Here is a 16,964-nt window from a genome sequence, read left to right on the forward strand (position 1 = left end):
TTTTCTTTGAAACTTCTCTTATAGGTCTGTAAGATGACTCAGATTCCCAATTTGATGCTACAGAGCTACCAAAAGGAAATGGATAGTTGTAAGGGGTAGGAGGGTACCAGAGAAAAATAAATATTTAATTGATGTTTTAATCTCTAATTTTTTTTTTGCACCTCAGATACAATACTTGGATCACTTTACGTGTCTTTTTTTTCTTTATTATGGTCTATTTTATTAAACAGTTATCCACAGGTTGGCTTTTGTATATTGATGTGCATCCTGCAAATCTATTTAACTCATTTATTAGCTTACATAGTTTTTTTGTGGATTCCTTAGGGTTATCTATATATAAGATCATGTCATCTACAAAATAGGGGTAGTTTTACTTGTATAGGTTGACTTTTAAATCATAAATTGCAATCTTATTTAACATTTTTTGTGTCATAAAGGTATCCGTTATATTCCTTTTACTGATGAATTAGGAGTAGTTTCTGGTACATTTTCACAAGATCCATCAGCTGGTCTTTGTATTTCATTAATTTAATAGCGTATGTTTCATATTTTTCCAGTAGTTATTGAAAATGCTTTTCCCACCTGGAAACACAGAATGTGAACAGGAACGGGTTTTAGTTGTGCATAGTTTGGGCATGTCTGTTTTTTAGCATAGTTTGAATACCAGTAGATGGTTCTGATACTTCCACTGGTGGTGCATCACCTGAGAAGTCAGGAGAAGTCTCTTCACTGCTGGTGGTCCAGGGTGCTTAATCATGTGCCTTTCATTTGCTCCGAGCTCGTGGGTTTGGTATTATCTTTGTTTGTGAAAACTCACCTTTGAACAAGGATTTGTAGAAACTGAGGAGTCAGCAAAGCTGGCTGATACTCATTTCCATTTACTTTTTCCTAGCCAGTCAGAAGTCCAGAGAGAAGAGATAGAAAAGCATCAGCTAATGCTCGAAAGAGGAAACATTCGCCTTCCCCTCCGCCTCCCACACCCACAGAATCCCGGAAGAAGAGTGGGAAGAAAGGGTAAGAACTTCAGCATGATTTAAAAGGCATTAAAACAAACTCCAAAGGACTGTCCAGATTTTTACATTTATATTGGAAGTTTTGCTGAAAGGAAGTCTTACTTTGACTTGGTGGGAAGTCTTAGCTTCGAAAGCTTGTCATGTTATGCGATGTTATCTGATGGGCATCTTATGTCATATTTGTACAAAGGCACCCTGAATACGGTCTTTTTTTCTGTATATAAGTGTATATTGAGAAGCGTAGCTGGTGTAGGGAATTTAAGAAATTATACTCACCATAGTATTTTTTTCTGATTTTACCACCTGCCCCATTTGTGATCAAAATGACTTACAGAAGAAAGGAACCTGTGTCTGTTTGATGTTCTGCAATGTGCAACAGCATAGTGCCTTGTTCACTGGGTTACATTTGTATTTAGTGAATCTTGCTTAGTGAGAATTTTGGTTTCTATTAATAGGTTGTGGGAATTAAGTGATACTTTAAAGCCCTTGCACAGTGCCTGGCCTGAAGTAGATACTTAATAAATCGTAGATAATACTTAATAATTTATTATTAAGTAGATACTTAATTTTGGGATTGTGTAGCTCAAAATATTTTTAATGCAATTTCACAGATGTTATAGTTTAGTCTTAGAACATGACAATTTGCAAAATTTATTCTTTTCATGTGGTAGTAAATTTGTTAAATCTCTGGCTGTTTACTGGGCTGTAAAGATCTACTTGACATCTTCTTTCCATCAGCTTACTTTTACTGATTTTCCTCTCCAACCAAATTTGCATTTCTGTGCCCAGAACATGCTTGAATTACATTATTTCTGGAAGGGTAGCATTATCTGAAGCATTCTTAACCATGCATAGAAGCTTTTAAGGAAGTTAAAAAACTCTTAGTTTTATAAATAATATTAATGAGCCAGTCACAGTTATAAAAAGATTTAGTTATTTTGTCATGTCACATGTATTGTGATGTAAAAATTAAAACCGCAAAAATAGATATTCTTTTAGGTATTATTGAGGGTAACTTTATTTCTTAAATTTCTTCTTTTTTTAAATTAAAGATTGGCATCTGAGCTAACAACTGTTGCCAATCATCTTTGGTTTTTTTTCCTGCTTTTTCTCCCCAAATCCCCCCAGTACATAGTTGTATATTCTAGTTGTGGGTCCTTCTAGTTGTGGCGTGTGGGTTACCGCCTCAGCATAGCCTAATGAGTGGTGCCATGTCCACACCCAGGATCCGAACTGGGGCGAAACCCTGGGTCGCTGAAGTGGAGCATGCAAACTTAAGCATGTGGCCATGGGGCTGACCACCTGTTTCTAATCTGAATGTTAGTGTTGATGTTCAGAGATTTCAGAGCTCCCTGAGATCTTTGTGAAGAAAGCCATAGCAACTTTTCTACATGTTTGTGGGCCTGAATTTGATGTGTTGCTTGGTCACCAAACCAAGATGTGATGTCCAGGAGGCTCACGTGGTGGCATTTAGCCTATACTCGGAGTATAAAGCCCACCAAATTGAGTTTCCAAAATAAATGTATCTGTGTCCTTTAATAGAATGCATCTGCTTTCTAATGAGCAGGGTTCTGCACATTTTAAGTTTCCCCTTAGGATCCTATATTTAACCAAAACATATTCAAATCTGTTTTCCTAACATTTGTTTTATTTGGTTTCCCTGCATCTCTTCTTTCCTTTTTAATGTATTTTATCTCCCTGCCACCTTTAGGGTCATAGGCTTTTACAATATTGTCATTTAATGTTTATTTCAAGAAAATTTTACCCAATGTATCTTATTCTAACGTATACCAATATCTTGTCCCTCTCAGAAGAGAACTTTGAGCATTCTCTCAGCAGTGAGGACTCAGGCTGGTTGGTCCCACGTGTGTTTCAGTTGGCTCTTTCTCCATTCCCACTCACTTGTCAGTATACTCTAGATTACTATGCATTTCTTCCCTAAACAGTTAATTTTTTCCTCATGCCTTTGTGCATCATCCTGAAAAATTGCCTGCTTTTTATAGTTCCAAAGGTTCAGCTTAACTGTCACCTTCAATCTTGACCAACTCTTTCTCTGAGCTGCATTTTCTTGGTACTTTTATTCATTTCTCTGTGCTGGGTACACGTCACATTATATGAGGTAGGTAATGATTTCTGTCCTGTATCCTCTGTAATTCCTCAAGGTAAGGAATCATTCCCTTCTTGTTTGAACCCTAACATGCTTTCTGGCATGTATGAGTTTTAAAAGTAAATATTGATTTGATTAAATTGGTGGTGAAAAAGCAGTGACAATTTTTATAAAAAGAAAAAAGTTAGTACCATCCTAAGTGGTTTTACTTTTCAGCTCCTGATGGTAGGATGATACAAAGAGTTCTACATATCTTTGAGAAAATTTCTTATGTAAGTGATTGTTTATGATCTGAAATGAAATGTGCCATATTTCCATAGCAAGTGTTCTTTTGTTACACTAATTTATGCCCCTTTTAGGATATTGTTCTAAAATTTGTATAGTAGGATTTCTGTGCCTCTTTCTTAGGCCCAATAACTTATTTTCCTTTTGGCTGGTTAGATGTAATTTGGGGAATGTATGTAATTTGATTTCTGTTTGTCTTTTAAGGTGATTCTGTGCATTGATTCTAACAGCAATGAATGTAAAGCCTCTATAATTGTTTGCTATATAAGTAGCTATAATCAGTCTTGTTTATATTTATATACTTTGTATTTTTTAGCCAAGCTAGTCTTTATGGGAAGCGCAGAAGTCAGAAAGAAGAGGATGAGCAGGAAGATCTTACCAAGGACATGGAAGACCCAACCCCTGTACCCAACATAGAGGAAGTCGTGCTTCCGAAAAATGGTTTGTATTTTTCTACCTAGACTACAACAGTGTCAGACATGATTAATCATTCTTAGCCACGCCATGGGATGATTCATTTCTTGCTCTGCATCCCCAGTTCTCAACTTTTCAAATATGAGTAGATTCTTCCTTTTAAGGTTAATGTTTATGAAATTCCCTCTTTCCCAATCTTTTGGTATACTTCTGCTGTTTATTGAAAAAACACAGTCTGACCAAAAAGTTCTCTAAATTTAGTAATGCTTTAAAATTAGTGGTTTTAAAATCCCAACAGAATCAATATACATATGAAAAAGTGAAGTTCTTATCTATGTACAGTTTAACCTATTTAAATCAGTTATTGTGAGGAGGATGTTACACTCTTTTAACTGTGAGTGTGGATTTGTCCATTTTTCCCTTTATTCCTGTTAAAATATTTTTCTTTATGTATTTTCTTTGTGAATGTCAAAGCTCTATTTTAGGGCATAGACATTTAGGATCATAATGTCCTCCTAATGAGTTGACTCTTGTCTCATGTCTCTCTGTGTGCCATAATAGTGCTTGTCCTGAAGTCTGAGTTCTCTGATAATAATAAAGCCCCGTCTAGCCACACCCCTTTTTAAAATTTCTCCCTTTTATTTTTTATTAGTCGCCAACTGTACTCAAGATGTCAGTACAGCAGTCTTATAAATTGTACATTTTTTCTCATGCTTTATGTTTTCAAATTATATTGCTTTTGCAGTCTTTTACTTTCGCTCTAATTATGTAAAGCATATTGCTTTTAAGCAGCATATTGTTGAGGCTTGTTTCCCACCCCCCAGGATTCACATTTTCTGTTTTTAATTGAAATATGTTAGTCCATCTAAATGTAACATAATTATCGATATGGGTTTAAGTCTGCTTCATGCTATTTTTCTTCCCCATTTGTTCCTTTCTTGTTTCCTGCTATCTTTTGATTTAATCTACTACTTTTAGTGTTCTATTCTAGCTCCTCTATTTGTTCTTTTTGTTTTTATAACTTGTATAGTTTCTTTCTTTTTTTTTCTTTAAGATTCTTTTTATCCCAAAGCCCCCCAGTACATAGTTGTGTATTTTTAGTTGTGGGTCCTTCTAGTTGTGGCATGTGGGATGCCACCTCAGCACAGCCTGACAAGCGGTGCCATGTCTGTGCCCAGGATCCGAACCGGTGAAACCCTAGGCCGCTGAAGCAGAGTGTGCCAACCTAACCACTTGTCCATAGGGCTGGCCCCTATAGTTTCTTTTTTTATATAGCATAGTTTTTTGGGGGGGGGGGGGAGTTTTTTGTTTTTTTGTTTTTTTTTTGGATGAGGAAGATTTGCCCTGAGCCAATATGAATTGCCAGTCTTCCTCCTTTTGTATGTGAGCTGCCACCACAGCATGGTTGCTGACAGACAAGTGGTGTGGTTCCACACCCAGGAACCAAACCTGGGCTGCCAAAGCAGAGTGTGCCCTACGTAACCACTAGGCTACTGGGGCTGGGCCAGCATAGTTTCAATTGAGATATACTTCACATAGCATAAAATTCACCATTTTAAAGTGTATTTTAATCACTCCAGTGGCTTTTGGTATATTCAGTATGTTGTACAACCATCACTGCTATCTTAATTCCAGAACGTTTCTATCCCCCTGAAAAGAAACCCCATACTTACTAGGGGTTAGTCTTAAGTTATCCCATTTTCCCATATCCTAGCAACCACTAGCCTACTTTCAGTCTGTATGGATTTTCTTATTCTCTATTTTCTTTTTAGATGTATTTTTCTTAGTGGTTGCTCTAGGGATAACTATGTATCCTTAATTTATCAAATCCATTTAGAATCTCTGTTGTTCAGTTGAGATAAAAATGAAATTTACTGTAACATAATTTATGCTCTCTCCTGTCTTTTGTGATATTTTCATATATTTTACTTCCACATGTGTTATAATCCCCAGAACATCTTTTTTTGGAGGGGATGTTCTTTTTTGTTTTAAGCAGAAATTTGTATTTTTAAGAATTTAAATAATGAAAAATAGAGTGATCTATAATATGTTATATGCATTTCTAAAAATCATTGTGTTGTGCAAAATTGGGTAATAAAAACCACACAAATGTATTTTAAAGGACATATAGAAGAGAAAATTCACAAAAGTAATCAAAATATTTATTTTAAATAAAAGAGCTGTGAAAGTGTTGGTAGTCCTAACAGGTAACTGTCTAAATTTATAAAGCTGTAGTAATTAACATAGTATGGTTTGGATGCAGGAATGGCTGAATCCATTAGTGAAATAGAATGACCAGTTTAAATATAGATCTATGTTTGTTTATAAATTTAACTTATTGTGAATTGAGCAATGCAAATCAGTGTGACAAGACCAAACTTTCCACAAATGACTTTTGGTAAAATTTGGTACTCTGCTTTGTATCATATATAAGAACTTAAACTTCAGGTGGATTAAAGTGCTAAATTCAAAAAACAAAACTAGGGGCCGGCCCGGTGGCACAGTGGTTAAGTTCACACATTCCACTTCGGTGGGCCGGGGTTTGCTGGTTCGGATCCCAGGTGCGGACATGCACTGCTTGGCAAGCCATGCTGTGGTAGGCATCCCAAATATAAAGTAGAGGAAGATGGGCACAGATGTTAGCTCAGGGCCAGCCTTCCTCTGCAAAAAGAGGAGGATTGGTGGCAGATGTTAGCTCAGGGCTGATCTTCCTCAAAAAAAAACCAAAACCAAACAAAACTGTAAAAGTAAACTTTCAAATACTAATGCACGTTAAACAAGTATTAGTCTTGGAGAAAATATTCATTACCCACTTAACAAAGAATTAGAACCCTAAGTATGTATAAAGATTCTTAAACCTCATAGAATAAAGAGCAGAATATTATATACTGGTAATTTTATCAAAAATCCAGGGCCCATAAATGTGTGAAAAGATCCTCAATCTCACTTAACCAAGAATATGTAAATTATTAAAGTAAGTCTTTTCATCCATCAGATTTTCACAACTTTCAAAGTATTACAAATGTTTTGAGCAAGTGGGTACTCTCAAATGCTGTTGATGGAAGTGTAAATTGATGAAGCCACTTAACACAATTTGGCTGTATCAAGTTTTAAAATGTGTACATTCAGTTTTAATTTCACAGTCCATTTTAAGTAATTATGTATATGCATGAAGTATAAAAGAATATTGATTACAGAATTGTGAAAAATGGAAAATAAAGTTTCCAGCAGTATAGGGCTCGTTACCTTATGATCCATCCATGGACACAGTGGATCTATTAAAAATGAAAGAGATGTGACGTGACTAAACGTTCGAACATGGAGAGATCACACAGTTAACTCTTGTGTGAGGAAAGTAGAATGCTGAGGAATAAACACCGAGTGGAAAACATTTATGTAAGATTTTAAAACCCTCAGGATATGTTTTAAAGTCCACGTAGGTGCATAAAAAGTATCAATTCGTGCTCAATTTATCCTAATGAATGGCACAAAATGGAAATCCGCAAATGGACAAAAAAATATAATGAAAAAGACTTTTGGGAAAGGGATTGAAATGATCTTTTCAGGTTTTACTCTATGTTTTTGTATTTTGTGTACTTTTATGATGAAAAAATATTGGTGTTTGAGTAATTAATTACAAAATTTAGTCTGTTAACATTAAGTGTTAATGTTTCTTAGCCGGGCTTGCGGTTTTTACATAAACGGGAGTAGGTTTTTACATGAAGGTGAATACTGAATGAGGGAGTTGCTGTGAGATTCATGTATTTCTTAATCATTTCCTGTTCTAGTTTCTTCTTAAAAACAAGTAGCACTTTTCCCCTAAAACGTGATTCTTTTTTTTTCTTTCTAGTAAACCCAAAGAAAGATAGTGAAAATACACCTGTTAAAGGAGGAACTGTAGCAGATCTAGGTAAAAACCAAAACAATCTATTCAGTTCTGTGTTTTCTCTCTTGAATGTTTCAGCTTCTCTGATAGCCCTTTTTTTACTGAGATGTTGCTTTCAGTTGCTCTGCTTTCTAGCACAGATATTAGCTATGGCTTCCTTACTACCACTGTTGTTTGGATTACAACCATATTAGGAAATTTAATTTTCTACAATCCCTTTTTTCCAGTTACTGATCTGTCCCTCTCAGAGTGGAATGTTGTCTTGCAAACTAGCAAAGGGGGTTATATTATACCTAAATCAGAATATCTGAGTTTTAAAGAAATAGTTGTAATTAGAGCACTTTTATAATCTCTCTGAAATGCTTGTTTGACAACATATGCAAATTGATTTTGCATCTTTAGGACAAAATTCTGCTGACTGTTAATACTTCTTAAGGCAACTGAAAGTTTTCTATGTAGTATAAAATGAGAATCACATCATCCCTGTGTAGTACTTTCAAATTATGGAGTATATTTTCACAAGTAAGGTATAATTCTTGGATATGCTAAGGGAGTAGAAAAGAGTATAGTCGCTTGTTCCAGTTAGAACAAACAGAGGTAGTTTAAATATCTTTGTTCTTGAGAGTTAAATATAGAGTAAAAATCTTGTTTACTTTTTTCACTTGTAAAAATCGAAAGAGAGTCTCGTGTTTTCAGCATATACTAAATTTTTGACTTGATGGAATTTTAGACCTGAAAGGCATTTTCGAGATCTCCTTATGTGGAAAACGAAACACTGATTTCTCCATCTCCTGGTTAGGTGAATTCTGTATTTCAAGTAAATTGCAATGATTCCTGATGGCAGATATGAGTGTGTATTTGGGAGAGTTTTTCCACTTCATTTCACTAAATGTATCCTGCTTTTCATGAACATCAGTGGGCGATTCTATTTCTGATTATGTCGAAAGCAGAAGCAGAAAATTGTCTTGATGACAGTTTATATAAAGGGTGGTATTAGGTCAACAAAATAAATGAAAAAGAGGAGATACTGTCAAAACATTTCTATCTCAGTTATTTTTAACATTATTAATAGAATATAGATCTTGAATAACTATTAAAAATTTCCATTCTCTGGAAGTTTACATTGCCTGTTCTACAACTGGCATGGCATTTATCCACTGAATGAAAGGCCAAGAAAGCAAAAACTAACTCTAAGCAGTCTTTTATTTTATATTCTCAATAATGTGACAGGGTAGAAGATTGTTAAAATACTCTTCACTGGGACAGTTTGTTAAACAGAATGAGTGTTTATATTTTTAGGTATATATCCTGAAAAGGAATTAATTTGTAGTTTTAAGGAAGTGGACAATTGTCCTTTTTAAAGTGAGATAACTATTAGAGTATTTTTGTCATAGACTTTATCAAAGGAGTCGAAGCTAATTTTAAGAAAAGGATAGGGGTCCCAACTGGATTTAAAATTTTTAGTGCTAAGTATAAGAGATCTTCCCTTTGTGTTTGTGAAAAGCTTGAGGTCTAAATTAGGAATGTTGTGGCTACTGATGCTGCTGATCATACCTGGAGAGTTAGGATCTGTGGAATTTGAAACTTTTGTTCTGGCCTTTCATCCAGGGACCAGCAGACTTCCTGTGTATCATTTAAGCATCTGGCTTTCTGCATTAGCTATAACTTGAACTATGACAAGGGTAACTGATCCATGAATTGGGAGTTACTGTTGACAGAGTTTTTTGTTGTTTTAACTGATCCATATTCTACCTTATATGCCATTAAGCTAAATACGTTCAGTTCTTTGAAAGAAGGAGATCTTGAGATCTCTGAAAAGTCAGGATCCAGGGGCTGAAGCGAAAGTGTATTTGCCCACAAACAGAAGGAAGAACAGAACATTTATTGAGTATTACCATTTAGGAATTAGTACGAAGGATATCTGTCCTACTTTTTTGTTATCAGAAGCCTGTTTTCATTGGGTACGAGACTACCTCAGGGACAGAAATCTGTCAGACTATAACTGAATGGTATATTTGAGCAGAGAGAGATCATTAAGTTGTAGTACAACCATCTAGTGAGAAGTTGGTTATCCTTTGGTTTACTGGGATCAAAAGGACAAAATGTTCATTTATGACAGCCTTACCTAGATTTCTGTCAGTCACTTCCTAGAAAAGTAATAGTCCCTGTGCAGGGCTGGATGACTCATGTTGGTAGTACCATAATTTACTACACAGTGAATCCCCTATTCTTGTCAGCAGTATTTGTCTCTAACTCACAAATCAAAGAGCAGTGTCCATCTCTGTTACATGAGTACCTTCCCTGGTGTCATTCTACATATGTTTGCATTTCACCATAAAACCGCATTAGCCTTGTTCTATTGATGAGCAAATGGAGACTGGAGGGTTCAGTAACATTTCCAAGCATACAGCTTTTAAGTGGAAGAGTACAGATTCAGATCTGTCTAACTTTAGTGCCAATGCTTTGTATTATTGCCCTCTGCTCTTGTGATGTGCTCATTTCTCTCAGCCTTTATTCATGTTCTCAGTGGCTTGTCAGTTTTGTAAAGTCATCAAGTCCACCCTATCTGAGCTCCTTTGATCTGGCCGATTCCTCTGCGTGGAGTGCTTGCTTCATTCTTTTCTTCTCTTCATGTTTCAGTTTAAATGTCACCTTTTCAGGGAGGCCTCCCTCTTTATTTGCCCTGAAGAGTCCACCCACCCAGGCTCTCTCTAAAATACTTTATTTTTATTCTCCGTACAGCAGTTTTCAACATCTTATATCTTTTTGTTTACTTTCTCTTCCATCTCTTGCCACTCGTAACTGGAATGTAAACTCCGTAAAGGCAGGAATCTTTTCTTGTTCATCATTGTGTTTCTAGCTTTTGGACAGTGGCTGGCACATAGTAGGCACTCTGTGAAATTTAGTCAAATGTTTAAATGCTAGTCTCTATTACCTGTTAAACTACTACTCATCTTTTTATATCCTCTAAAGTAAGGATTGGCAGAGTTTTTCTGAAAAGTGCTAGATAGTAAATATTTTAAGTATTGTGGGCCATATGGTCTCTGTCACAACTAATCAACTTTGCCCTTATAATGTAGATGCAGCCATTGATAATTTATAAGCAAAGATCATGGCTTAGTCCAGAAAACTTTGTTTATGGACACTGAAATTTGAATTTCAGTTAATTTTGATATGTCATGATATATTCTTCTATTGATTTTCTTTTCAACCATTTAAAGATGTAAGAACCGCGCTTCAATTGGAGGTGTGATGGGAATCCCCAAGACCGTTCCCATGTTTGGAGATTCTCTAAGAGGACTCATGAGATTCAGCATATAGTTGTGTTTATGGCTAACATGTAGTGACATAGGAAGCATAAACAAATCATAAGGGAAAATGCCACAGGCAGAGTCTGGGTGCAGGGTTCCTTATACTCACTCCCTTGCGTGAGGGGTCACACGGAATGCATGCTTCCTGCAGCAACAAAAATGCAGCAGCACATATGCAGCGCTTCTGCCCAGGGAAGCCCAATAGAGAGTCTACGATCAGTATTTTTACTGGGGGGCCTGGTCATGTAGGGTACCCTGTGCCTAGCACATACGAAAATTCCAAGCTGCCAGAAGTAAACAGAAGTTCATCATAAGCCATGCTATGCACAGTCTAGGCACAGCAAACCACTCTTCTTATCAGTTAACTGTTAACTAGGAACATGCTTAGGGTATAATTCCCAGATTCCAGGGAAGTGGGCCAGATTTGGCCTGTGGGCTTTCAATTCCTGACCCCTGGTCTAAGCGGCTTATTTAGTGCTTTTCAAATAGCAGATTCTTAGCAATATTTGTTAAATGACTAAGTTAATGAAAAATGGCTTCCCCATGTTCTCTTTGAACTTTATGGTACCTTAGTCACTGCCAAGGGTCATAATAATTATAAAAAAATAAAATGTTATAGGAACTTAATGTAATTATTTGTGCTGTGGCCTCTTACTCTTTCCACACTGACACTTAGTTTTCACCGTGGAAATCAGCTGCCTAGGTTAAATTATGCATGGGGTTGCTTCTATTCTTTTGCGAAGATGGCATTTAGATCTTAGAGTCCCCTATCCTGAGAAGGGATTGACATTCTTACTAGGACTTTGTCTGTAGGGATTGATGATCACCTCTTTCTTTACTCCTCATTCTTTACTCACTTCCTCTGGAATCCAAAGTGTCATTACTTTTTTTCACTAAACCTCAGGAGGCAATAGCCCTAATCAAGTCCTTTACCTATTATTAAGTAAGATCATGACTAAGATAGTAGCCTAAGCAGTAATTAATTATAAATTCCCTATTGTTGGGAATTTTTAATTACTTATGCCTTGAATTTTTACTTATCTCTGTGCTTGTGTGTACAATTCTAATTTACTGAATTATTCAAGGTGGATTTGCTTTAATAATGCTGTTTCTTTCATTTTCTCTGTCTAGTATCAATTACTTAAACCTTAAAGTTTTTAGGTAATCCAAATAGGATTTACCTGTTTTTTTAAAATAAAGTATGTGTTTCGATTTTTCAGATGAACAAGATGAAGAAGCAATCACGACAGGAGGAAAGGTAATGATTTAGTTAGGCCTGGTGAAGGAGTAACTCTCTAAGGATCTGTATATTGAGCAGTAGAAACATTGAATTGGAAGTGCCCTTAGAAATATTCTATTTTGAGGCCCTTCTGATATTTTAATTTCTCTTTTAACACACTCGCAACGTAGTTTGTCTTTCTTGACTCCCAGTATTTTATCAAGAGGAAATTTCCATCTTCCCAGGTGGTATCCCTCATATGCTTTATTTTCTGGTTCCATTACTCTCCTGGTTGCACGTTAATAGTCAGAGCTGAGCAGTATTCCAGATGTTATCCGACAATGTGCAGGTGAGCAGGGACCATGCCTCGCCTTGGTTTTCTCACTCCCATTTCTGTGGATGCAGCCCCAATCCACAGCCAATGTAGCCTTGGATCCTGCCCTTCACTTTTTTGAGACTTACAGTCAGCCATTTCTTGTTTCCTCAGTTCTACTCTAGAGACATCAGGAATTATGCTGTTGGAAAGTTGGGTTTAAGGCAAGATTTTACTTCTCTTTTTAATAAATGGCTCACTGTTTCATTCAGACTGTTGTGTCTGACTGTTAATATGTGTAGCTAATCCCTAATCTCCTTGAAATAACTTCCTTACTTTGCTAAAAATGGATAGTTCTTTTCTTTTTTCGTTGCCTCAAAGAAATTCTCCAGATTGACAGTTATTGTTTTTTTATACATTCAAAAAATGAACATAGTCATGACAGGATTTCCAGGAAAAGTATTTTAGGAAACTCTTCTACGTATGTCTCTTCAACTGAATCATTCTTATGATTATTTCCTTAAAGTCAAACTTTTTTATTCAAAGAGCTACTTGTAAACATTAATGAATATTATATTTGTAAAAAGCTATCATTCAGATTAACTAGTATTGTGTGGGTAGTAAAAGAGACCATAGTAGAAAGCCAAAGAATTTTCCTGTAAGATTTTCTTTTTCTACCAAAAGCAGGAGGAATTTTGAAACCATGGACATGACTGTTACATAGCTTAAATGTAAGGTGGTTAGAGGTAATTAGTCCAACACCCAGTCCCATGACGTCATCCTGCTTGTTTCCTCACTGAGATAGATAAACCATACACTGTCAGCTATTGTTAATTGCAGTGCCAACCTCTCCTTGGTTTTCCTGAATAAAGGAAATTTTTTGAATTGAATGAATTTGTAAATCCTACACCACAAAAACAAATTATCTGTGAGCATAGTTTTTGCCAGCTTCCTTGGTTTGGGAAATAAAATTTCTTACCTTTGTCATCAATATGAACACATTTGTTTCAGGATCATTTAAGTAACAACCAGAGTTTCCTTGGCGTTTTCATACATTAAATTTGTTCAGTATTCATTGGTCTTAAGGAAACTACTGGTTTAAGTTTCTAGGCGGTAACACTAGATCCTTACCTCAAATAATGGCACACGGGAAATTTAGGTTGGACTGAGTTAAAGGTAGAAATCAGACTGTGGAACTATTATAAAAGAATACAATTCAAAATTTGACTGGTTTCTTAATAGAAGAGAATTCTGTAAGATGAAAGACAGTAAAAGCACTGTAGATGAAAGGTTGATAGACTTAACTGTACAAATTCAGAAAACGTCTGAATGTCAGAGAACTTATTTCCTGTAGTGTACTTCATAAAAATGTTGAATTTGCATTATGAAGAACCAAGCAGATAAATAGAGATTGTTAAATGTTCTACAAGATGCCTGATGTGGATTCTTCAAAAATTTTAATGTCATAAAATACCTCCCCCAAAAGGAGGCAGGGCTTAATAGAAACTAAAGATACGTGAATATCATATATAATATTATAATATGGAATCTCTGATCAGAGTCTGGATTGAGGAGAAAAATCTATAAAGGACTTTTCTGGAATACTTGGATCCATTTGAGTATAAACTGTGTATTGAATAATATTATTTAAAAGTAATTTTTATTACTGTTTAGTGGTACCCTAAGAAATATTCCTTTGTTTTGACCTAAAGCAATGATTTTGAAATTATTGTATTGAAAATCGAGTTTTTAGGTGGAATCCTTTGCAAAACCTCTATAAATCTGATAAAAATCCAAGCTAATTTTTAATAGTGGGAGTGGTTAAGAGTGTAGGCCTTCTATCTGGGCTTTCTGGAGTAATATCCTGTTTATAACTTATTAGCTCTGTGCATTGTTTTCTCATCCACAGAAGAAGTGATAATAGTATCTGTTGTTATTGTGAGAAACAAATGAAATAATGTGCATATAGCTGTTAGCAGATAGTCAGTGCTTATTCTTTGAGATAGGAGAAGCCTTGTCATTATGCCTTATTAGTGTCCTTGAGTCACCTCCTTATGAATAACTTCAGAACATCTACAGGCACACCTCGGAGATATTGCAGGTTCAGTTCCAGACAACTGCCATAAATGGAATATGAATATCAGAATGAAATGAGTCACATGAACTTTTTGGTTACCTAGTGCATAATACAAGTTATGTTTACACTATACGGTGCTCTATTAAGTGTGCAATGGCATTTTCCCTTAAAAAAAACAACGTACATACCTTAATTAAAAAACACTTTCTTGCTAAAAAGTGCTCACCATCATCTGAGCCTTCTGAAAGTTGTCATTTCTTTGCTGGTGGAGGGTCTTGTAAAAAACGCAGTATCTGCGAAGCTCAGTGAAGCAAAATACAGTAAAACGAGATATTCCTGTAATTTAGATTTGTGGTCTTAAGATTAGGTAAAACTAGACAAGTAAGAAGCAGGCTATTGTGGTAAAAGTTTGGGCCCTTTTCTGAGTTGATCCCCTCATCTGTAAAAGGTAGGAATAAAATTTTCTATATCATCTGGACATTTTGTGAAGGTACCTTAAAAACTGTGAAACACTGTTTTTACTTGGAATTTGTTTGTCTGGTCCTTCTAATTGGATCAGCTATCTTCATTTTCTGTGACCTAAGATCAGAAGTATAAAAGCTGTTAAATATCTTTGTAGTTCTTTCTCTGAACTTTGGTTTCCTTTCTTTAGGAAGATGAAGATCCTAGCAAAGGTGATCAGAGTCGGTCAGTTGACCCTGGTGAAGATAATGTGACAGAGCAGACCAATCACATTATCATTCCTAGCTATGCATCATGGTTTGATTATAACTGGTGAGTGTGCTGCTTACATCTGTGAACATGGTGCTTAGGAATGGGAAAACTTCCCGTGAAATTAAATTGTGGTGTTTGCCCAAGTCCTCACATCAGTCCTCACTGTGACACCGGATAGGGGGAGATGGAAAGTGATTTATTTTTTTAACTTTGGAACATGTTCTTTAAAACAATTTAGGGATGTAAATTAGATTGTGTTGTAACTTAGGGTTGTAAAATTTTATAAGCTTGAACCTAACTCATTTAGAATCAGTTATAATTCAGACAGGCAGATGCTTGAATATTTAATAATTTTAAAATATTGATGTTCATTACATGGTTTTAAAACATTGAAGAAATAAAGAAAAACATCCTACTACCCAGTAATGGCTTCATTTTAATAGGAAACTTTTTAACATTGGGAAGCTCTTCGCATATAAACCCTGCTATGTGTACAAGTTCTAAAAAACAAACCTACCTGTGATTTACCACAACCACTGTGGCACCGTTGGTGGATGGTTGGAAATAACTGCAGTCCTAGGCGTCTTATTTATTGATTACTTAGGAGCTGTGACTGTTTGTTTCAGGCTGATTTTTGTCTGTTTGGTTTTTCAATTTTTAAATATATCTACCAGAACTTAACCCTCCAAACAGATACTGCCTTCTTTAAGGTACTTTCCTTGGAAGGTTGTTCACTTCCTCCGCTGATGCTGCCCTTACTGAGAATCTTCTGGTCTTGTTTGGGTCTTTTGCCTGCTCTCGATTACTGCATTATCATTCTTTAAGGATAGATGTGATTTTTTATATATCTACATCTAGAAGTCTTTAGAAGCCAATTTAAAAGAATAGGGTGGATGGTCCACTTGAGTCATACCTTAATTTTTATCCACGTATTGAGACTTTTCTGCATGTCTTTAAAACTAACTCTGAATGCTCTTCCTAAATGTTTTGAATAAGTAGAAGCTAGAACAGAATAAGCGTATCGCTCTTTTTTGAGAGTCAGTCTTCATTACATTGAATATTGTGTTAAATTATTTTTGAATTTGGAAGTGTCTCATTCTCATCGTTGTTTGTAGTTACATGTTAAGTTTCAGAATATCTTAAGGGAAACACTCGAGAAACTAGCATTCTTTTCCTCTAAAATTAAAGAAGGGAAGAGTCATAACAATATATAATTTTGTAGGTTTTTATAGGTTACAGAAACACTTTCATTTGCATGATAACCTTTGCGTGTCACAAAGTGTGCTCTTAGATGGATTGTGGGATTATTAGTTATATCCGCATTTTATAGATGAGCTGACTGCTGCTTCATTTGAAGTGTTCCAAAGTTGCAGAGTTGATAATTGGAAGAACTCAGGTTTTCTGATTCTGAATACCCCACTCCTTCCACCCCTTACCCGCTTCTCAGAACCTAAGGAATCAGCTGCCGGCACTTCAAACATAGGTGTTGAAAATGAAAGTGCTTGAGATTAAACATTCTTGTGTGTTTTGTTCTGGATGAATAGAGAAATTGTTTTTTTATGGGCTCTTCCTAACATGTAACTATTAAAACAATGAGAGGCATATTAGAATCACATAATTAATTG

At 35.7% G+C, this 16,964-nt stretch overlaps 1 protein-coding gene across 4 annotated transcripts in view; it reads left to right on the forward strand.

The window, feature by feature from the left end:
• The window catches only part of SMARCC1 (SWI/SNF related BAF chromatin remodeling complex subunit C1), a 165,586-nt gene that overhangs the window by 62,526 nt on the left and 86,096 nt on the right, over positions 1–16,964 (forward strand). For all 4 annotated transcript variants that reach the window (XM_070575546.1, XM_070575548.1, XM_070575549.1 and 1 more), the window contains exons 10-14: positions 893–1,014; positions 3,722–3,846; positions 7,670–7,729; positions 12,237–12,274; positions 15,278–15,399. In XM_070575546.1, the coding sequence (XP_070431647.1) occupies positions 893–1,014; positions 3,722–3,846; positions 7,670–7,729; positions 12,237–12,274; positions 15,278–15,399 (467 nt within the window). The remainder of the gene's footprint in view (positions 1–892; positions 1,015–3,721; positions 3,847–7,669; positions 7,730–12,236; positions 12,275–15,277; positions 15,400–16,964) is intronic.

Source organism: Equus przewalskii, chromosome 15 (assembly GCF_037783145.1).
Source record: "Equus przewalskii isolate Varuska chromosome 15, EquPr2, whole genome shotgun sequence".
Classification (NCBI taxonomy): domain Eukaryota; kingdom Metazoa; phylum Chordata; class Mammalia; order Perissodactyla; family Equidae; genus Equus; species Equus przewalskii.